The 23408-nt window shown below is 40.7% G+C and overlaps 1 protein-coding gene across 2 annotated transcripts in view; it reads right to left on the bottom strand.

Annotated features, from left to right (window-relative positions):
• Positions 1–23408, bottom strand: part of MAPK8 (mitogen-activated protein kinase 8) — a 79023-nt gene that overhangs the window by 26364 nt on the left and 29251 nt on the right. For both annotated transcript variants that reach the window (XM_030203165.1, XM_030203164.1), the window contains exons 4-7: positions 18527–18585; positions 12122–12260; positions 11401–11566; positions 5131–5202 (exon numbers count right to left, since the gene is read on the bottom strand). In XM_030203165.1, coding sequence (XP_030059025.1) covers positions 5131–5202; positions 11401–11566; positions 12122–12260; positions 18527–18585 — 436 coding nt within the window. The remainder of the gene's footprint in view (positions 1–5130; positions 5203–11400; positions 11567–12121; positions 12261–18526; positions 18586–23408) is intronic.

Below are 23408 nucleotides of genomic sequence, written 5' to 3'. Positions count from 1 at the left end.
ATCTTGCCTGAGGCAGGCTGATAGTAGACCTAAAAAGTCAAATTTGAACCTCTTTCAACATACATTTGCTATGAAATACTCCTTTATCACCTCTGCTAGACCTTCTGTTTATCTGCAACAAGATAGAACTGACTTACATCAGTGCTTCTCAATCCAGTCCTCGGGGCAAACCCAGAAAGTAGGGCTTTCAGAATATCCATAATAAATATGCAGGAGAGAGATTTGCATGCACTGCCTTCTCATGCATATTCATTGTGGATAGCCTGAAAACATGAGTGGCTGGGTTTGCCCCGAGGACTGAGCTGAGAAGCACCAACTTAGATGAAGGACAAAAGATTTTTCAATATGTCTATCAATATACAGAAAAATGGGCAAGTGCTCACACATTGCTACATTTAGGTAATTTTGTAAGTGACTTCAGAGTGCTGATCATCATTTTACATGCTTAAGTTGATGTTCAAAAGATTATCCTTACACAGAGTTTCCCAAACAATGAGTGATGAAACATGCGTTTGGGGTCACAACCTGGTAAGTGCTCTATAGGACATTGCTAGCCCACACCACCCAGGGGTCATGCACTGTGGCCATGTGAATTGAGGTCATGACCACAGAAAGATAGGGTAATGCTTGCCAAACACAGTGGTTCCCAAACCTGATCCTGGAGGCACCCCAGCCAGTCAGGTTTTCAGTATATCCACAATGAATATTCATAAAGCAGCCCCTAAGCTAAACAAACTCTTCAAATGTAATCAATTAAACAACAATCTTCACAATATATGATGACTGAATATTACCAAATTTACTACAAATTTTATTAAATATTAATAAATAAAATCTATCCCACATAACAAATATAAAATCACACAAATTATTTACCTTAGTCTTATACTGTGCAGGCTGATTCTGGCAATCAGTAAATGTCTCATATATCAATGTTCCTTTATCAGGTGATTGTCTTCTCAATTGGAATACATTTTTTCAAAATCAGAATGTACAAATGTCCAAATACAAATCGTTGTCCTTATTAATGTTTAAACTGGACTGCGGTATCACCATGTCATCATAAATCAGCTTTACATTCAGAGATCACTGCTGAGAATCTTTAAAGTGCACAATCTAAATAGCATGTATGCAGCATTAAAACAGTCTCTACAGGACCTGTTTTGCTATATGCTTCATCAGGAGACCTTGCTAAAATAAAAATAAAAAATAATCACATTACAAATAATCAAACAACGCTCAAAGACAACAGCTGTTGAGCCCTTCTAAGAAATATACTGATTCGCGGTTAACTTGTGTTTTGAAATGTTATACACAAGTTTATCAGGTTCAGCTGCTTTTAATTAAATATTGGCCTTTGCTCTCACACTACAAAGGATTTGACCAAATCCCTAGATTTCCATATACTAGAGGACCTAATTTGGGGGCAGTGTTTGGTAGAAATAAGAATTTGAAGAGTAAAGAGTTAGTGAGGGGCAATCATGGCAAATGCAGCCACTGTGTGTATTGCCAGTATGCTTTAGACACAAAGAAAATCTGGATTCAACAGTTAAACCGATAGCATATTTTGATATTAGTCACTGATTGTGACTCAGATTATGTAGTATATGGAATTCAGTGCCCTTGTGCTCATTGGTATATTGGTGAGACTGTGAGAAGAATCAAATACCGCATTGCACAACATTTGAGTAATATTCGGCTTCAGCGGGTGGAAGCACCACTGTTGGCACACACTCATCGAGTAGAGGACCTGCGATTTGTAGTTCTCATGCGCTTTGATCCATGTGGTGGCTGGCAGCAGTTTAGCAGAGAATGTTTTTTCATGAAGATTGATTTTTGAGTGGAACACTGTTGCCCCCAATGGACTTAATAAAGAAGTTTATTAGAGTTTATTATTAGCCTATCCCAGGTGAGTCATACTGAGACACTAATACTTTCATGGTTTTATATCAACCTGAGTAACTGTGCATGTCTAGGTGTCTAAGCGCAATGGTCGCCATTTTTTTGAAACACAGTGTGAGCTTCCAGCAGGTAAGCTAGCTGTGCGGTATTGTTATTTAAAATGGTGTTGTATAATATTTTGATTATTTGTAATGTGATGAGGATGTTTTGTTAATTTTAGCAAGGTCCTGATGAAGCATACAGTGAAACAGGTCCTTTAGAGACTGCTTTGACGCTGCATACACACTATTTAGACTGTGTATTTTAAAGATTATCAGCAGTGACCTCTGGATGTAAAGCTGATTGCAAGAAGAGTTCTTTGAGAAAGTACCTCATGAAAGACTTCAGAGAAAATTGGAGTGTCATGGGATAGCAGTAGTGTTCTACTGGGGATTAAAAACTGGTTAAAAGATAGAAAATAGAGAGTAGGGTTAAATGGTCTGTATTCTCAATGGAGGGTAGATAGCGGGGTTCCCCAGGGGTCTGTGCTGGGACTGCTGCTTTTTAACATATTTATAAATGATCTAGAGATGGAGTAACTAGTGATGCAATTAAATTTGCTGATGACACAAAGTTATTCAAAATTGTTAAATTGCAAGAGGATTGTGAAAAATTACAAGAGGACCTTATGAGACTGGTCATCTAAATGGCCGATGACATTTAATGTGAGCAAGTAAAAAGTGATGCATGTAGGAAAGAGGAACCCGAACTATAGCTACATAATGCAAGATTCCATATTAGGAGTCACCAACCAGGAAAGGGATCTAGGCATCATCGCTGATGATATGTTAAAACCCTCTGACAGTGTGCGGTGGTAGCTAAGAAAGCAAATAGAATGTTAGGTATTATTAGGAAAGGAATGGAAAACAAAAATGAGGACATTATAGTGCCTTTGTATCGCTCCATGATACGACTGCACCTTGAATATTGTGTGCAATTCTGGTCACTGCATCTCAACAAAGGTACAGTGGATTTAGAAAAGGTGCAGAGAAGGGCGACAAAAATGATAAAGGAGATGGGACGACTTCCATATGAAGAAAGGCCAAAGCAGCTAAGGCTCTTCAGCTTGGAGAAAAGACAGCTGAGGGGAGATATGATAGAGGTCTATAAAATGATGAATGAGTGGAACGGGTAGACGTGAATCGCTTGTTTACTTTTTCTAAAATGCTAGGACAAGGGGGCACGCGATGAAGCTATAAAGTAGTAAATTTAAAATGAATCGAAAATATTGTTTCACTCAACTTGTAATTAAACTCTGGAATTCATCTTCAGAGAATGTAGTAAAAGAAGTTAGCTTAGCGGTATTTTAAAAAGAATTGGATAGCTTGCTACACCCCTACCTCCCTCTTCCTTCCTAAGTTCCCTAATATACCTACCTTACATGAACCTATTCTACTACAACAACACCTGTATTTGTTCATTCCGAAACTGGCGAACGCAACTACGGTACTATGTAAGCCACATTCAGCCTGCAAATAGGTGGGAAAATGTGGGATACAAATGTAACAAATAATTAAAAAAAAAGTCCCTAAGCCATTATTAAAATGGACTTTCGGAAAATTCACTGCTTATTTCTAGGATAAGCAGCATAAAATGTACTGTTTTGGGATCTTGCCAGGTACTTGTAACCTGGATTGGTCACTGTTGGAAAGAGGATGCTAGGCTTGATGGACCTTCGGCCTGTTCCAGTATTGCAATACTTATGTATTTATACAATGGTGATACCTCAGTCCAGTTTCAACATTAATAAGAACAACAATGATTTGTACTTGGACATTTTTTTTGAGTATGGGCATTTGTACATTCTGATTTTGAAAAAATTTGTTCCAATTGAGAAGACAATTACCTGATAAAGGAACATTGATATGACACATTTACTGATTGCCACAGTCTGTCAGAGTCAACCTGCAGAATATAAGACTAAGGTACTTACTTTGTGTGATTTCATATTTGTTATGTGGGATAGATTTTTTAATGTTACATAATATTTAATAACATTTGTAGTAAATTTGGTAATATTCAGTTATCATATATCGTGAACAATGAATATTCATGAGATAGATTTGCATGCAGTGGAGACAGTACATGCGAATCTCTCTCTCATGAATATTCATTGTGGGTATCCTGAAAACCTGACAGGCTGGGATGCCTCCAGGACAAGGTTTGGGAACCACTGCCATAACATATATTCACACAAATATAGGTGCTTGGAAGATATAGTGCCTATTTATAAGTTATACAATAGAATAGGAGCTTGGGGTGGGGTGGGGTGGGGGAGACATACTTGTGGGCATTTTTTAAATAAACACCTATTCACAGATTCCTACCGGTACATACATGCACAAAATTGCTCCTGCAATGGAGCAGGATAAAACTTGTGCTGCAACTTTCAGGTGGGTTGTTTTATAAAAGACGTAGGTATGTATGTAGCCTTTATAAAACACAATAGCCACATGTCATCAAAAGTAATTCAAATATTAAAATATCCACCATACACAAATGCCCCTGGGGAAAAAAAAGGGAAGTACTAATTTGGACACATTTGAACAACATCAGTGGACTACTGAGCCAGTGGTCTCTTATCTTTGTGGGAATGTTTTGAACATTTTGAGGTATTTGAAATTTTAAACACATACAGTGGTTATATATATATATATATATATATATATATATATATATATATATATATATATATATATATATATATATATATATATGATAGATTTGCACACAATTTTGGTTCAATGAGGAGTACAGGGTTTAAGAGACTGGTTTGAACTGGTAGGGTGCTTCCTGCTCCCATCTGAAAACGTTTGGGTACGGTGGGCATTTTAATGTCTGAATTGTTGATTTGCTTTTAACAATGTTGATATTGTTGTTATATTTATCTGATTCATGTCATTGGGGGGTTTATACCTTTATAAAAATAGGTACAACATATACCTACATGCCTTCACAGCCTAAGTGCTATATTATAAAATCACCCTCCTCGTATATAAAATTAATTTAAATGTCAAAGGCCTGTGCAAATAGCATGTAATCACTAAATAAAAAAATAACTTGGCACTGTTACCTTGACATTTGAAAGAACCAAATAAATAAATGCTATTGGATATAAAATGTAAGGCTAGAATAGTCTATATATTTTGATATTGAAATGTGTGTGTCATAGGTCAAGGGGAAGGATACGATCTGACCCAGGAAATAACACGCCACCTTTGATCATTTCTCCCAAGATGCACCCAACTGACCAAATGTCAACTGAAACAAAATGATATGACGTTAACAAAAAAGTAACTCCTACAAAACGTTTTAAAATAAAATATACCACCCATGCAGGTGAACACACACACACACCGCACACATACCCCTACAAATTTAGACATATACACGCACACGATAAGGCTAGAATGCAAGAGCAATGCTAGAGACAATGAGTGAAAGGAAAAGCAGCCCAACAATTACTAGAGACTGTATGTCCTGCTGCAAGATGCAGGTACAATGGAACAGATAGGTTATGGTCTGAAAATTTATATTTGATCAAATACGTAGACACCAGATTTTTATATCCATTTGATGTAGTTGCCAGTTAAAATTCAAACTGCTGCAGCAGCACAAGGATACAGTCCCTTCCTGGAAAGAGGATTTTGTGGCAAACCATTTCTCCCATAATGCACCCCACAGACCATAAATCCACTACATGTGTCGCAGCAGAAAAGGAAAGAGCAAAGCAAAAAAACAAAAAAGTGTCACTGGAAATGAAGGAAGCAGAGCAGAGCGGCATCATTACAAACAGCAGAAAAGACATTGTTCACAACAGCAGAAATCTGGGTTACCACCAAATGGCAACTGGAAAAACTGATCTTCCCTGTGTATTTTGCCAGCTGATAGCTCACAAGTTCCAAGGAGATTTCTGCTGTTCTAACTTACATGCAAAAAATGTTTTCAGTATTCAGCAGTAAAATGCTGGAAAATAAAATGGTTCTGCTGATCATCACTAATCAACGTCGCAGAATATAAAAGTACACCAAGTCATTTTACAGTAGGCACACTCAGAGGAACTGTTAGGGTGATGCTGTAATTTATGCATGTATTTTACAAAGCACGTGCTAATATTTACACCTACTCTCCAGCAGGCAATTATGTCTACGTCGTCACTTCAGATATAATTTCTGCAGGATTTGTGCTAGTATTTTATAGACAAACAGGAATAAAAAAGGCACTTTCCTGCCCTATTAACCTAGGCACCTTGTTATAACGTTATCTCACTATGCTTTTTCCATCAAATATGTTTATGTCAGCTTCAAAATAACAGAAATTTCATTAGTCAAGCATCGAGTAGAACCTCTTTCATTCAAAACAGCACATTTGGAATGCTCTGTATACATGTCTACTTGGTGATTATAAGTATATTTTGGAGAATCCTGACAAACACAATGAAAAACTGAAAAAGGAAATGCATAGTCCCTAGAAGAGAAAAAAATTTTTTTTCACAAAATTCATAAAAAATGACAAAGTCCATTATTAAGCATGTTTCTGTAAAGCAGAACTATATTTTTCCATTTTAAACCTGAAAAAGACTTAAGAATTTGTATCAAATGTGATCCTCATATACTAAATATTTGATGCCCTTTTCCCTTCAAATTTAATTGGAGCACAACTTTGGGAACACAGATTCTTCAAGTAGGGGAGAAACAGCAGACTGAATAAATTCAATTAAATTTTTTTTTCATGCAAAGGTAGTAAAGTATGGAACAGCTATTTTTTTTTTTTTTTTTTTTTTTACTGTAGATCAGCATCCTGTTTAGCAGCATACTAGCTGTTTGAAAGATGTAGTAGGTCACCATTACCATTCCCTTCTCCTCCAGGATGCAAATTTTCACTGGGACGTTTCCCCCAACCCCCCCTCCACACACACACACACACACAATTATTTTCAGGAAGCAAGGTTCAACAGGCCAACACATCCTTCAGAGATGTTATGCATCTTAGCACTTTATTGAAAAAAAATTGTACAGTTTGATTATAACATATCTGAGGATGGACTAAGGAATTCAGCTTTTGGTAGAGTAATAACACAAAAGCCTTGGAACATATTAAATAAATATTAAAACATTTTTTTAAATATAAGCTTCAAGTTCTCTTAGATATGAAACATAGTAAACACAAGCAATCAAACTGCTTGTTTTGATACGAGAGTCATAATGGATTAGTTCTGGGTTAATGTGCATGGAGTAGCACTTATATTGATATGAAAAAGTCCACCCCCCACCCCAATTTCCCATATTATTATATATGTGTCACACTGAATAGATTCTGATCTTTAAACAAAATACAATATTAGACAAAAGGAAATTGCTTCGTTCATTTAAGGAACAAAGTTATCCAAAACCTACAACATTCATCGGAAAAAGTAACTGCTCCCTAAACTTAGCAGCATCACCTTTAACAGCAATAGCTGCAGCCAAATGCTTCCTATAAATTGATAAGTTTTTCATAGGAATCTTAGCCCACTCTTCTTTGCAGACCTCTTTTAATTCAGAAACATTCATAGATTTTCACGCATGAACTGCTCGTTTTCAAATCCAGCCATGGTATCTCTGTTAGGTTCAAGTCAAGATTTTGACTAGACCTATCCAAAACTTTGTGTTTCTCTGCAGCCATTCAGATGGAGAATTGCTTTTGAGTTTTGGATCATTGTCTTGCTGCATAACTCAATTACACCAACTTCAGCTCATAGATAAATTACCGTGCAAAAATAATGGTTCCTTCATTAATGGCAAGTTTTTCAGGTCTTTAGGCAGCAAAGCATGCCTACACCCTCAAAAGACAAGCACTGATGATGTTACTCTTTTCTTGCCCATTCTTTTTTTTTTTTTTTTTTAATTGTGGAGTCATGAACACTGATCTTGGCTGAGCCTAGAAAGGCCTGCAGTTATTTGGATGTTTTTCTTTGGATGTTCTTCTGGGATGTTTTGTGACTTCCCAGATGAGTTGTCACTGCACCCTTGAAGCAATTTTGGCAGACCGGTCACTCCTGGGAAGCTACACCACTGTTCCAATTTTTCTCTGTTTGGAGATAATAGCAATTTTGGCAGACCGGTCACTCCAGACTAATATATTTCAACAAATATATTTTCATCTCTCCTGGAATTTCCTTTGATCATTCTCATGGTAAGGTTCAATATATAGTGAGGTTTAGATACTACAGGGCTAGATGCAAACAAGCCTGGCTGTGTTCAATTAGGTGAATCTAATTATCAATGGCAAATGGCCCAAAATACTGCAGCTAAGCTTGTCCTCAAGGTATCGTGTTTTGATAGAGCCACTCCATTATTATGCAAGCTGCACCATTTGCCCATTAAAGCCAGGATTATTTTTTAAATTATGTGTTTTTGTCTTTCAAATATTATATGGCATGATACCAGATTATACGTAGCCCTTAATAACTATTCCACTAAGCAATATAACCTATGGTTCTATGGACTACCTTAGACGTCATCTTCCAGATTGCAAGAGTGCGTTATAGGTCAGTTCACTCTGATGAATTTAGATACCAGGGTGCTAAGTGGTGGAATTCACTGCCAATGGCAATCAAGGACCTGCCTGATTACTTGGTATTTCGCAAAAGACTGAAAACTCTCCTCTTTGAGCGGTTTCTATCCATTCATGGAGTATCTTAGATTGCAACCGGCCATCAATGGTCTATATTTGATATTTTGTTTATGGCTTTGTAAACCTTGTCTGTTGTTTATTCACTGTTAGCCACACTGAACTCAAGTATGTTCAGGATAATATGAGGTATAAATGTAAAATAAATTATTTAATTAATTAAATTTGATCAACTGGTTGAATAACTAAGGGGGCAGTTATTTTTTCACATGTGTGATAAAGGTGTTGGATAAATATTTGTTCCTTAAATAAATGAAGTAATAATTTTTAAAAACTGTGCTGTGTGTTTATTCAAGTTCCCTTTGTCTAATATTACAGAAACCATTCAACGTGACACACATACAATGATAGCATAAATCAGGAAGCAGAAAAGCTTTTTTTTCATCACTGTATAATCCCCCTCAATATATGTTTCCAAGAAGGTGTGGCATTTACCATCATAACACAAACACTATGCATATTTGGAGCTTCTAATTAAGCCACTAGGCTAACCTACATGGGATATTTTGGATAATGGCTTTGCTAGTTTTGGAAATTGTATGTATTATAAGGTTATCAATAGAAATCAAACAAAATAAAACATGGAAAAGAAAATAAGATACCACCTTTTTTACTGGACATAACTTAATACATTTCTTGATTAGCTTTCGAAGGTTGCCCTTCTTCGTCAGATCGGAAATAAGCAAATGTGGTAGCAGATAGTATATATAAGAGAAACATCAAAGCATTACTTTGACAGTCTGACAGAGTGGGAGGGTGCTATTCAGAAGAGAAGGGTTTGACTTTACTTTCCTTGGTTTTGCTTATTGTGCATTGTTTCCTTTATCAATAACAAGGCAGTAACTATAAAGACCATATGGTGCAAGATTAAAATTGTTGAATAGTCAATATTTTCTCCAGTCTCATCCAAAGACCTAGGTAATCCTTTTAAATTAATTGTCCTCAATAGTTTCCTTAAACCAGACTACTGGCTTTTGAGGGATGATCTAGTTAAAGCAATGCCAAACTATTTTCTCTTTACAGTGATGGACCCAACAATGCCTCAGGAGACATTCAAACACAAACACCTTCCTCCAGTCTGTACTACTGAATGTTATCCCGTATTTGTTTTGACAGCTCCATGTTGCACATATATTGAGACCTCTACTTTAAATTAACAGGACAGCTTGATTCATCATCCAGGATTATTGTAATAGCTCAAGTACTTTGACTGAACATAGGTGGGCTCTATTTAATGCATTAAGAGCCAGGGTGGGGTTGGGGGGGGGGTTGAAAATAGACACTATTATTCCATGGCGACCTGAGGTCATAAGAGTGCAGACAATGGGTCACCTGCGGGAATGGAGTATGACTTAGTAAGTCAGGATCACAAAGGATTTTTTGAATGTTTGTTGTTCTGTATTAGTTAGACATCTTTGCCTAAACTGTTTATTAGCTTGGCGATTTGATCCTGTCTGAATCCATTATAAAAATTTTGGAATATGATGGATATGACGGGCTGGGTGGGAGGTGGGAAATTTGGGTTGGGAATGAATCTTGTAAAATATTGAATGCCGCATGTTTCTGTTTGAATTAGTGTATCTTTATTCATTTGTTCAATAAAAATTGTTTACAGTTAATGCATTATGGGCCTGTTAAAGGCAATTTTCAAAATGGAGTTAATTTGGGTTTGCCAAGAACAAATGGTGCAATTAAGATGTTTTGGTTTCTTATCTCCTTTTTATCTCTATAATTGTTTCTTTTTTTCCTTTGAAAACATGGAGTGTGTTGTGTAGATCAATGAAGACTCCTACTTTAATGCATTTTGAAATGCATTTTTCTTCTATCTAACCCAACTGAAATTGGAAAGAATTATATACATAAGGGGACAAGAATGCCTGACTGGAGGAAAACAAAAAAAAAAATTAACAGAACAGGGAAGAAATCTGAAATGGACAGAAAAAAAAAATCAGACTGGAAGTTTCGGAGATATAAATTCCTCCAAAAAATGGTTCAATGCATTTCTATTGGATAAGAAGTCTACCTTCTGCAGTACAGAAAATTAGACACAGGGAAACAAAATGCGTCTCTCTTACTCTTTTAGGGGTCCTTTTACAAAGCTGTGGCAAAAAGTGGCCTTAACACAACCTTATGCAGGTCTTTCCCACAGGCTAAGGCCATTTTTACCACAGCTGTAAAATGATCCATTTTCTATTTTTTGTATTAATGGCCGTGCACTAATGCCGTTAGCATGTGGCCATTTAAAAAGGTATCCATGCACTAACCAGTTAAAGCACAGTAATGTAGATGCGCTAACTGGTTAGAATAGGAATGTTCACTCTCCACCCCCGACATGCCCCTTAAAAAAAAATAATAAAATTTAGTGCGCAGTTATCGCATGCACATTTTGAAGGTACTTAAGGATGCCTCAGCATGCTTTCTGTTACTCCATTTTTCTTGCATTATGAGTGCTTTGGCACCTAACAAAGCTGAGTAAAATTTGGACCCCTTTAGTCTTCCAGTTTCCCTTTTACCCCACAATTAGATTTCCTATACATGCTTTCCAAATTTTGTTATTAGATAGCAAAATGTGAAAAAAGTATTAGAGTATGATGACTTTTACAAGGCACTGTATATGATCATCTACTTGAAGTGGAAGACTTCACAACTGGGCAGAATGGATGGACCAGTTTGGTCTTATGATATTTCCTATGCTATCATGTTTTATAGCTTGAAAATTTATCTTTATGAGACAAAAAAAATAGTGAAAGTACAGGATAAGCATATAAAGTGCTGGTTTCCACTCACCATTCTCTTTGTATCCCATGCCAAGGATGACCTCTGGTGCTCGGTAATAGCGTGTTACTACATATGGTGTCATCATAAAGCTTGTCCCAGCTGTTCTTGCCAAGCCAAAATCCAGAATCTTAAGAGTGCAGTCTGATTTTACAACTATGTTACTTGGTTTCAAATCCTAAGATGAAACCAAGTATCAGTGTACAAAATAACTAAACACAGATGTCTTCACAGTTAAATCATCATTTCTAAAGTTTTGACAGTGATCATAAGGTTTCAAGATCAAGGAACGCTGAAAATCCCATCACTTTTATCCAGTGGGTTGATTGAACATACAGAGACTGGATTAGAGTTTTAAAGCCTCATTATTCTCCTACTGACTTGCTATGTACTACTGCCTTGTTTAATTTCATGCTAAAGAATGGCTTTTTAAATGGTATTTAGTGATATGGTGCTCCCTTTGTTTGCTCACCATAGAAGTTATTGTAGTGGTACAATGCTGGCAGTCAAACCACAGAATTTGCCAGGTAAGTTTACAAAAAACAAACATGCCAAAAAATAATAATTCAGGACTTTCAGCTTACACATTTTTAAACAGCTGTAGTAGAAAAAAATGGGCAGACTAACAGAAGAGGCATCTTTCAACTGCCAATAAAAAGGTATCATAGCATTTTTTCCTGACACAATATGACTGGTAAAATTGAGTTTGAAGTATGAAAGGCATCTTCCTTACCCTGTGTATGATTCCAGCAGAGTGAAGGTGCTTAATTCCACATAACATCTGATAGAGAAGGTAGGACATACGCTCATGGTCTAGCTCCATTTGAATCACTTGACACAGATTGGCATCCATGAGTTCCATCACTATGTAACTGTTAAAGAGATCCAAAACAGTGCTTAAATAATGTGAGAGGACTGGAAAGTCTCTACATTCAGCGTCACTCCAAAGCTTCGAAATTTAAGAAGCGCCTACACTTTTTGCATAAGTACTGACAGGCGTAAATATTCAGTCCATGGCAGTCAGGGTTTTTAAAATGCTGACAGCTGTGGGCAAAAATTAGCCCCAGATATTCAATACCATATTACGTCCAGGGACCTACACGGAATATCTGGGCTAAATGTAGATGTGCTGACTGCTGGAGCTTATGTAGATCCCGGACGATATTCAGCTACACAAATACCATGCGCTGCTGCAAGAGATTTCAGATGAAATTTTCTACAGACAGCCGCAAGGGGCAGGAGCGAGGAGCCTTTGCTCCTGCCCCCCCCCCCCCCCCCCATTTACCCCGCTGGAAAACCAGAGAGCTACAGTAGGCCAAAGGGGGGCCTACCTAAACTGGGAAGAGTGGGGGATTGGGAGGCTATTTTTTTGGGGGGGTGGGGGGCTCCAAGAGCTCCACAGAGCCTTTAAATAGTTATGCAGGTCCCAGCTGATATTTAGCTTTGAGGACTGCATAGCGGAGCAGGTGAATTTAGGACAGGTCACAAGCTATGCAGGTTCAGGCACTCAATATTGCTACTCCAACACCACCCACCTGTACTGTCCCTAACCTGCCTACTTTTTCTTGGGCTGGTCAAAGTCGAAATTCAGCAACACTGCCTAGTTAAGTGCTGCTATCAGAAGTTAAGCAGCTCCAGGCAATTTAAGCAGGTAGGAGCCTCTCTCGCCCACTTAAATCGCTTTGAATATCGGCCAGAAAGTCTTTAATACTGTGATACTCCATAAATAATTTTATGCTTCTCAAGCCATGCTCTCAATTTTTTTTTCCAGACTGTCACTAAGCTTTAAGCAGCTCCTGCTGACGATTCAAGTTACAGGACACTTATTCCTAGTTGAGGCTCTTCTTTCAAAATTTCACAGTATTAGGTACCATTCCTGGTTAAAGGATCTGGTAAAATTTCTCCTATACCTTAGAAAGTTTATAAGAGTTTATATTTTTAGCAGTTACTCTAGGTATTTCTCAAAATCAGTTTCTGTGACTTGCAGACTGCAGTTGGAAACAGTGCAAATGAGTTTTCAGGTGGTCCTTAAACTTTAGATATCTGAGTGTTATACCACCAAAGAATTATGAAAGGCTGGCGACCCAGGCCAAATCTGATTTTGTTGCCTGGAAAGACAACTCTTTCTAGACTAAGTAGAATTAGTGTTTAGGACTTCCCCAGGTTCTACTCTTGTTCTTGCAATTGCTTGATAGCATTCCTAACAGATTGTTTTCTATATATATCTGAATAAAATATTTTTAAAATGTTATCTGACAGGAAAAAGGGTCCAGATTTGTTTTGGCACTTTATACTTGTCACGAAAAGCCTAGCCACTAACTAAACATTTGTTAACTTTCTGAAAGGTACCTGGGAAGATCAGGATATATAACTATATGTTTACTTAGCCTCAGTAAAGAGATCCTACTCTCTTTTCTTCCTGGCTGACTGAGGTAAAACCAGCACACTCTAAAGGAAATGAGCTCCTGGCCAATCAGAGCCCAGTCAACAAGATTTCAAATATTGCTACTACTACTACTACTACTACTATTTAGCATTTCTATAGCGCTACAAAGCATACGCAGCGCACACATTATATACTGCTTGTTGCTTCCTGAGTCAAACTAAAGAAAAGAACACTCATGGGCCAATGATTAGAAGCAAATGCAGGCACTAGAGGCTGTTAATGCCATACTAGCGCCTGCGTTTGCTACCACCCATGATCAGAGCCCCTGAGCGCATGAAACAATGCCCTCGCGGCTCTGAATGCAACTACCATGCAAATGCATGCAACACAGGGCTCTTAGCACAAGTAGCAAGCAAATGCATGCTAAACGTATTCCTCCTCAATGATCAGCTTGCAAGCCAAACACTGGCATGCAGTCCGCGGCAAACCCCAAGCCAGCTCGGAGCTGGCATTAGGGTTTGCAGACCATTGGGGAGGAATAGTGAGTCCTGTCCAGCATGCATTTGCATGCTAGCAGGCCCCCCCATTCCCCTCAAAGCAGGAACCCCCCACCGCCCCCCAGCAACACAGGAGCTGGGTGCCCGGTGGACCTCCAGTCCCCCCCGTCCCCACCCCCCTAGCATCCCCTCAGATGTCCCTGGTTGCCCAGTGGCCCACAGGTCAATCCCCTCCCACCTGGTGGTCTAGCGGCCCTTCCCCACCCCCTACCTTCATTGGAGGAGGGAGGTGGTCTCCCTCCTCTTCCATCGGCACCGCCTCAAAAATGGCAGCACCCAGCCCTGCCCAGCGCATCCTGGGATGCGCTGGGCGGGTCTTCACACCATATAAGGCAGTGGGATCTCTTAGGGAAAGGAGAAGATAGTAGTTGCTGTGGCTAGGTAGGCCATTTGGCTCTTATTTACTGTCATGTTTCTATCTGGAGAACTCTGTATGTTAATAGCCAGAGTACTGGAAAAAGTTCTGGATCTAAGGTCTGTAAAAAAGGAATCTGGCTTGGATTAAGGATCAGTCACAGAGATGTGGTTCACAGAAAGCAACGACTGAAATATAGTTATACCAGTTTATAATCTATTCAGGTAGAGAGGAAGGATCGGCACTATATCTAAAAAATGTTAAAAGTGGCACAATTGCAGAGCATATGAAATAAGGAGGCAGTACTATGGTTTAATATGAAAAAAAAAGGGATTGAAATATTTATTTATGTTCATATACAATCCTCCACCCCTTCCCACCACTGTTTTGGCTGTTTTTCTTGCAGTAGCGACAGCTCCTGACCACCCATTAAAATTTCCACAGTAAAGGGAATTACTCGGACAACTGCTGTGCATTGCTTTGCATACACATTTGTATAGTAATTAGTATAGTAATTGCATAGTAATACTTTTGCATATGATTTTCGTTAGCTGCTACCATGACAGGAAAAGAGCTAGCAGAACCCTTTTGTGCATGTCTGGCTGTACTCTGTGCTTACTAAACCGGCTAAAACCGGTGTAAAAACCACGTTGCTGGCTCATTGGGTTTTGTGCATCTGGGTGTGAATGCTAGTGCAAGAAGTCATATTTGTGGCTGAGAAGAGCTAGCCGATTTTTCAGAGCTCTGAGTGAAGTTGAGACTTTGGTATGACATCAGAAGCGGAAGAGGAGTCAAGGGAGACTTTTAGTATTGTGCTCAGACCACGGCATTTCCAGAAGTCACTTGTGATTTTTTTCACTCACAGGCGCAGAATTGATGGAAGGTGAAAACTTACCATTGGTGCCTAAACTCGTTGGTACTCTTACTAAGCCTGCAGGTTCTAAAGCATGCTTAGTGCTGTTATTCTGAGTTCCCGTTGGTACCTGTGCATAGCCCTTTGGGTTGGTAGTTCAGGAGTCAGCAAGAAACATTTTTGCTTACTTAAATGCTGGCCTTTTCCTTTATTAATTTTTTTTTTGAACGAAGGCTCTGTGAGAGCTGAGAGGGCAATGTCATTTGCCAGCGATAAGAAAAAAAGACCAAGGTGTGATACACAATGACGTCAGCTGGGCAGAAGGCCGGCTTGTTTTTTTATTAGATTACTATTTTTCAACAAGCTCACGAGGGCCATTCTGATTGCTCAGTCTATGAAACCAAGTGTGACTGTAATATCCTCTGTTCATGGAGAATACTTGCAAGGTTTAGGTCTGCACCAATTTTTTAACTACTAAAGTACCTGTGTATAATATGTAAACCGCTTGGATTATAACTACAGAAAGGCAGTATATCAAATCCCATCCCCTTTCCCTTACTAGCGCATAACTATAAGGCAGTGTTCTCTGGACGCAGGCCAATTGTTATTTATGTGTATATGTTAGCATTGCCTGTATCTTTAAAATAGGGTTGTATCATAGAACTGCAAATCCCTGTTATCTTGTAGTTTCCTGTAACAGGATATTTAAGAGCACATGTCCAGGTCCCTTGAGTCTTACCGGACTTTTCTCTTTTGGCTTGCATTGTTCCCTATGCATGCTGGACAAGATGCCCCGCTTTTCTCTCCATCAGGTCTGTAAGAGTTAGTCTATAGCAAATCTCCTCTGTGAAGTGAAACTGCCTACGCTGTATTCTGTTGCTGATTCTTTCAACCTACTGTGACTATTAAGATTTCACCAGTGTAAAAGTATAAACAAAATTACTACTCAACGTGTTGTTGAATTCGTCCCAGCTTCTCTCTTGCATAGAAAGGTGGTGGAGAACACACTCCCAGTTTGAAAGGCAAAACTCTTGTCCAGCACATTTGAAATAAAGTCATTTTTCACCGTTTGATTACTGCGTTAAAGAAGATGTTAGTTCAAGAGTTCTGAATCTTCTCACAGTAGTGTTCTATACTCTGGTTTAAACTGCATGCTAATCACACAGTGAGAGAGCAGAACAATGGTAGTGCATTAGGACTTCTTTGATTCATGCATAGACAGGGCAGAAATATGTCTAGGCTGCTAAGTGAGGTGAAAATGGTTGTTGCTGTGTGACTTGAAAGACTAGACACCCTGTCCAGAAATTATTTAGATAGAATACTTACGTATTTCCATTTCACTATAAGTTGCATTTCACATGTGTAAGTAAAGAGAGAACAATGCTGGAAAATGTGGGATACAAATGCAATAAATAAATAAAATCCACTTTTCTTAAATGATCTGTCATGTGTCATTATTTGAATCTGATGTGTTGGATGAAAGAAAAGTGTCAATGTGCCGCCTGCCATGTTTGAGCACAGGAGCAGATACCTGGATGAGGGAAGATACCTCTGGAAACTGTACAACAGATGCCTGGGCTCTATGTCCATAGCCCCTAAAAAGGAGCTTCCAGAGAGATGATGGAGAAAGGGGGGTTCTAATGACAGAACTTATAGAGGCCTCCAACTCAGAAAGTGAGGTAGAGAGTCTAGCCTCAAGCCCGGCCACAGCCAGATGTTTATCCATAAGGTCAACAACTGCTAATGATGGGGCAGGAGACTTGTCCCCCCCCCCCCCCTTTCTCTTCCCTATTACAATATTACCAGGACAACTTTCACTCCTCTATCATCTACACAGTTTTGCAGTCTTACGCACTACTCTGTGTGCTTACAGGCTCAGAAGGGGCTCCAAAAGCACTGTGCAGAGCATGGGGAATAAGTACACTCCTTTTGGTTCCTCTTAGCAGCCACATTCCATTTGCACAGATGATCTTCCTCACTGCCACTCCACTTTTAGGGTATCGTCTCCACTCTTCCTCTCACAAAGGTTTTTTTTTTTCTTTTTAAAATATCGTTCCTTCACTGCACACATTAGCTGCTTTTGCTGTATGTATTTTAATTGGACTAAATACACTATTTTGATTTTGCTAAGAAGAGCGATATACCTAATTTTTAAACAAACATAAAAGTCTTGTGTTGTACATGAATGAGTTTGCAGTAAGGAATAGTACAATACCACCCCAGCCTGACTCATATCCATGAAAGAGTTTTCATAAAACAACAATACTACTTTCTTCTCTGCAATGAAACATGTTCTGGCCAGATGCAAGCTGCGCACACAGCTGTCCGAGAACTGTCACTATGATGAGGAAGATGAAATGGCACTTAAAAACTGAAGAAAAAGTCCGGGGTAGTTGTGAAGACTCTCAGGACAAGTACAGATCAATTGCCAACTGAGCTGGAGATCATAAGGTACTGGAAGAAAAAGTCCGGGGTAGTTGTGAAGACTCTCAGGACAAGTACAGATCAATTGCCAACTGAGCTGGAGATCATAAGGTACTGGAAGAAATTCCTGTGGCCAAAACACAATCCCTAGAAGCGTATATGCACGCACACACCCCTGAACTTCTAAATGGAACACACTGGCTTCCAGTGTAGTAGTTACTGATTATTTCTACAAATCCAGCTTCAGAACATGAAAGATGTTAGAAACACTAAGGTCCCTGTTTACTAAGCTGCACTAGAGGTGTGCTACCATTTTTAGATCATGCTAATGCTAAAGACACCCACAGGAATATATGGGTGTCTCTAAAGTAAATGCTAATGCACCTTAGTAAACAGGGCCCTAAATATGGCATTAAAAGCATGGCAAGCCAAGAATGCATTTGATATACACCACAGTTGTACCGAATCAAAATGCTGTATGCAGAAAACAAAAAAAATTCTAATAAGCTAAAACAAAAAAATTAAAAAGAAATGAAATGTTCCTGAAGTGCCGCTCTACTTACAGGTCCTGAAATTCCTCTAAAGATTTCTGTGGCGTGAAAACATTTAGAAGGCCAATGATCTGCAGGAAAAAAAAATGATGGGTAAATTCTGATAAGTAGATTCTAATTTTTGTTTCTTTCCAGTTTCCTTACAACAGTGTTTCCTGTACAAGGTACAAAAAGCTGCAATACTTGTAGGTACACCCAGAACTAGTACACTAGTAATGAGAGTAGTTAGTTTAATAATTGTGGAAACAATATATTAAAATCACAAACAGTCAACAACAAAGCATACAAATAGAAATCCTCTCTCCTCTCTTTATAAATATAAATAAACCTATATACCAACTCTTCCCAGACGGCTACAGAGCAGCAATGCTCATAATTATAAAATATAATTCATAAAAAAAATGGCAATAAATAAACTTAAAAATAAACAGTTCTACAAATAAAGGCAAAATAAATTAATTAAAATCATAAACAGAAATAGATGATATCTCTATCAGAACTAATAACCACGGCAGTAAGTCCCCGATTACTGGGGACTATTGTTTGAGTACTTTCTATACCGCCTGCATGCACAACCAGCAAAAGCAGCTTACAATAAAGCGAAGATACTTACCTGTAGCAGGTATTCTCCGAGGGCAGCAGGCCATTCATTCTCACATGTGTGGGTGAAGTCATTCATGTCACCCAGTGTAGAGCTTAAATAAAGTTAATACAGCTTTAAGAGCACATGCAGCATCCCTACTGCGCATGTGCCTTCCACCTGCTGCGAAAGCGCAGGACCAGAAGTACAACAACATAGCATGGCAACAACTCCAAAGGGAGTTGGGAGGGTATGTTGGAATGAACGACCTGGCAACACCCACCCTGTTGGGATCAAAAGAAACAAAAAGCTGGGTGGACTGCATGTAGGGCCTAGTCTGCTCCAAGTAAAAGGCCAATGCTCGCTTGCAGTCCAAGGTGTGCAGTGCGCTCTCACCAGGAAGGGCATGAGGTTTGGGCAGAACGATCAACTGGTTCATATGGAACTTCGAACCAACCTTAAGCAGGCATGTAAGGTGCGTGCGAAGAACTACTCTGTTATGATAAAATGTAGTGTAAGGTACATCCACTACTAGGGCATGAAGCTCACTAACCCTGCGAGCTGAACAGCCACCAAAAACCGGACCTTCCAGGTCAAGTACTGTAGATGACAGGAATCCAGTGGCTGAAAAGGAGGTTTCATCGTCTGGGTGAGGACGACAATGAGGTCCCAAGACACAGGTGGAGGTCTGATAGGAGGCTTTGTCAAAATCAAACCTCTCATGAAGTGAACAACTAGAGGCTGTCCAGAGATGGGCCTACCCTCCACACGGGGATGGTAAGCACTAATCACATTAAGGTGAACCCTTACAGAGTTGATCTTGAGACCAGACTCAGAAAGGTGTAGAAGGTATTCAAACAGGGTTTGCATAGGGCAAGAGGATCCAGGGCCTTGTCCTCACACCAGACTATTTGAAAGAGTGACACCTATTAGTGGAATCTTTCCTGGAAGCCAGCAAGACCCTGGAGACACCCTCAACAAGATGCAAGGAAGCAAAGTCTAAGCTCTTAACATCCAAGCTGTGAGGGCCAGAGACTGGAGGTTGGGATGTAGAAGAGATCTCTTGTCCTGTGTGATAAGGGTTGGAAAACACTTCAGTCTCCAAGGTTGTTTGGAGGATAACTCCAGAAGAGAGAACCAGATCTGCCTGGGCCAGTATACAGCTATCAGGATCATGGTTCTTCGGTCTTGCTTGAGTTTTAGCAAAGCCTTTCCCACAAAAGGGATGGGAGGATATGCATCAGAAGACAGGTCCCCAAGTCAAGGAAGAAGGAATCCGACGCTAGTCATGAGCCTGGAGCATGGAAGAGAACTAAGGAACTTTGTGATTAAATTGAGTGGCAAAGAAATCCATTGAGGGGGTGCCCCACACTCAGAAGATCTCACAGGCAAAGCCCACACTGAGTGATCACTCATGCAGTTGCATGACCCTGCTCAGTCTGTCAGCCAGGCTGTTGGATTTGCCCACCAGGTAAGTGGTCTTGAGAAGCATCCCATGTTGGCCTGCCCAGTGCCATATGCAGATGGGCTCTTGACACAGTGGACATATTGGTGTACTACATTGCAACCTGATTGGCTGTCTAACCAAACTGTCTGTTTCAATGAGAAAAATCTCCAAAAGCCTTTACAGCATTCCAGGTTGACCTTAGCTCCAGGAGGTTGATCTGAAGATCTAATTCCTGAGCTGACCAAGCACCCTGTGTGTGAAGCTCATCCACATGAGCCCCCACCCAAGGGGGAATGCATCTGTCAGCATCTTCTGGGGCAGAGGAATTTGGAATGGAAGTTCCACAGTCAAATTAGACTGAATTGTCCACCAAAGAGGACACCGGACCAACTCTTGTATTACTCGGATGACATCCGCTAGGTTCCTCGAGGCTTGGCACCACTGGGAAGCTAGGGTCCACTGGGCAGTTCTCATGTGAAGCCATGCCATGGGCATAACATGGACAGTGAAGGTCATGTGGCCTAACAATCTCAACATCTTACGAGCTGGGCCTGCTGGCTGACTCAGACCTGAGTGGCAAGAACGATAAAAGAGTGTCCACCGTCAGCACAGGGAGAAAAGCCCGCACCTGCTGTGTGTCTAGCAGGGCTCCTATAAATGTCACTCATTGGAACAGGATGGAGATGAGACTTGGGGACGTTTAAAATGAACCCTAGTAGCTCTAACACCTGAATAGTTCTTTGCATGGACTCCTAAGCACCGTCCCTCGACATGCTCTTCACCAGCCAATTGTACAGATAGAGGAACACATGGACTCCCAGTCTCCTCAACCTTCTCTCCAAAAAGGTTATCCCCCCTGGCATGGGGCATCTGCCAACCTCTGCTGGACAGAATGTTCCAAGTCAAAAACACGCAACTATCAGAATCTGCACACTGCTATACTCTGAGCAGAGATCCTGGATGCCACGTCAAAGGTGTCATAGGTGACCTTGACCAAGAACTTTCAATAAGCCTTTTACTGCTTGGCCAACTAGCGTACTGACTCGGCCTGATCTGGTGGGAGAGAGTTTGCCAAGTCCAACAGCTTACACACTGTGTCTCGCAAGTAGACGCTCATAAAGAGCTGGTAGGATTGGATACGGGACTCGAGAATGAGGCCTGAAACATCTTTCTCCCAAAAGAGTCCAAGGTCCTAGCTTCTCTGCCTGGGGGCACCGAGGCATAGTCTCTAGTACTCTTAGCTCTTTTGAGAGTGAATTCTACCACCATGGAATTGTGAGACAACTGGGGCCTATTAAAACCAGGCGTACTGTGGATCCGATTCATGGTGTCGATGTTATTGGGCAGAACAGGAACCGACAGAAGGGACTCCCAGTTCCGAACAAGGACTTACTGGAGTACCTCGTGGAGAGGGACAGTCACAACCTCCCTAGGAGGAGACGTCTAGTCCAGGATCTCGAGCATCTTTTTGCCCTGGGCTCGTCCTCCACTTCCAAACGAAATGGAATAGCCACAGCCATTTCCTTCACAAAAGAAGAGAATGAAAGGTTCTCCAGGAGACTTTCTCCTTTCAAGCAGAGGGGAGGGTTCAGAGCATATTCCATAGGACTCATCTGAGGAAAAGTACTTTGGATCCTCCTCGGTGTCAGACAATACCTCTTGGTTAGAGTGTTGAGACCAAACCTGCCTCAACATGGAGGAGCCATGTCTTGAAGAATGGCATCAAGAAGCCGGCTCTCACCTCGACTCCTTTCAAGCGGAGGGGAGGATTCAGAGCAGATTCCATAGGACTCATCTGAGGAAAAGTACCTTGGATCCTCCTCGCACTCCCATGAGCTCTCCTTATTCAGTGTCAGACAGAAACTCCTTGCAGGAGGGCTGAGACCGAGCCTGCCTCAATGTAGAGGAGCCATGTCCACAAGAGGGGTGCCGAGTACACGACTCCCGCCTCGACTCTGGCGAAGCTTCCTCCACCAACGTCGAGGGGCTACTGGCTTGGGTGGCAGTCGATAATGGGGCCGTACCGCAGGCTGAGGGCTAAGCGGGGCCGCAACGGGCGGTACAGTAAGTGCAAGCATCCCCCGTACCAACAAACAATGTTGAATAAGACCATCCAGCAGTTCAGGTAACAGGGCCTGGATATGCTCATCGAGGGCTGACACCGGGAAAAGCTAGGGTGCTGGCTGATACAGGTTGCAGAACTGTTGGGGTTGAGACGGGAACCGGGTCCTGGCTGCTCGGAGACTGATGCATCGGCACCTCCTGAATGGAGGGGGGGAGTGGTCCTCCCGGCGCCAACAATTCTTGGGTGCTGAATCCCTCAACACCCCTGAGCTCTCGGTACCATGTGTCGAGGACGACCGATGCCGAGGACGACGCCAAACCTTCACATCACCTCGGAGTTGGATCTGACACTGGCCAATCCCAGGAGTCCTGCCCAGCAGTCAGCAGAGACAGGTGGAGACCCACTCGATGCATTACTGCTCCCAGTGCCTACAGTTGAAGCAGCCATGCGACAGATGATCCCGATGCAGTCTTCGTCATCAACACCCTTGATGCCAATGCCGAAGACTCAGACTGGGCTCCAAAAATCTTTTCTCTCTGAGCCGGAGCCTCTCTGGACACCCAAGTCCTCTTCTTCATCCAAAGACACAGTTAACAGGGCTATGGTTGGGCTCTAAACACTTTTCCAGAGATGGTCCAAGGTACAGAGCTTAAAGCCACTGGGAACGTCAGTGGACATGGACAGAAAAACAACTGCAGCCAAATCAAATCAGACTAAGTGATGGTGCAAAAAAAGGAGCAAGACACCAGAAAAAAGAAAAGGAATAATCCCGGCCAAAGTCAAGGCCTAAACGTGGCACAGT

This window comes from Microcaecilia unicolor, chromosome 5, assembly GCF_901765095.1.
Source record: "Microcaecilia unicolor chromosome 5, aMicUni1.1, whole genome shotgun sequence".
NCBI classification, from domain to species: domain Eukaryota; kingdom Metazoa; phylum Chordata; class Amphibia; order Gymnophiona; family Siphonopidae; genus Microcaecilia; species Microcaecilia unicolor.
The sequence above is the reverse complement of the archived record's forward strand: the minus strand, read 5'-3'. Positions and strand labels throughout refer to the sequence as shown.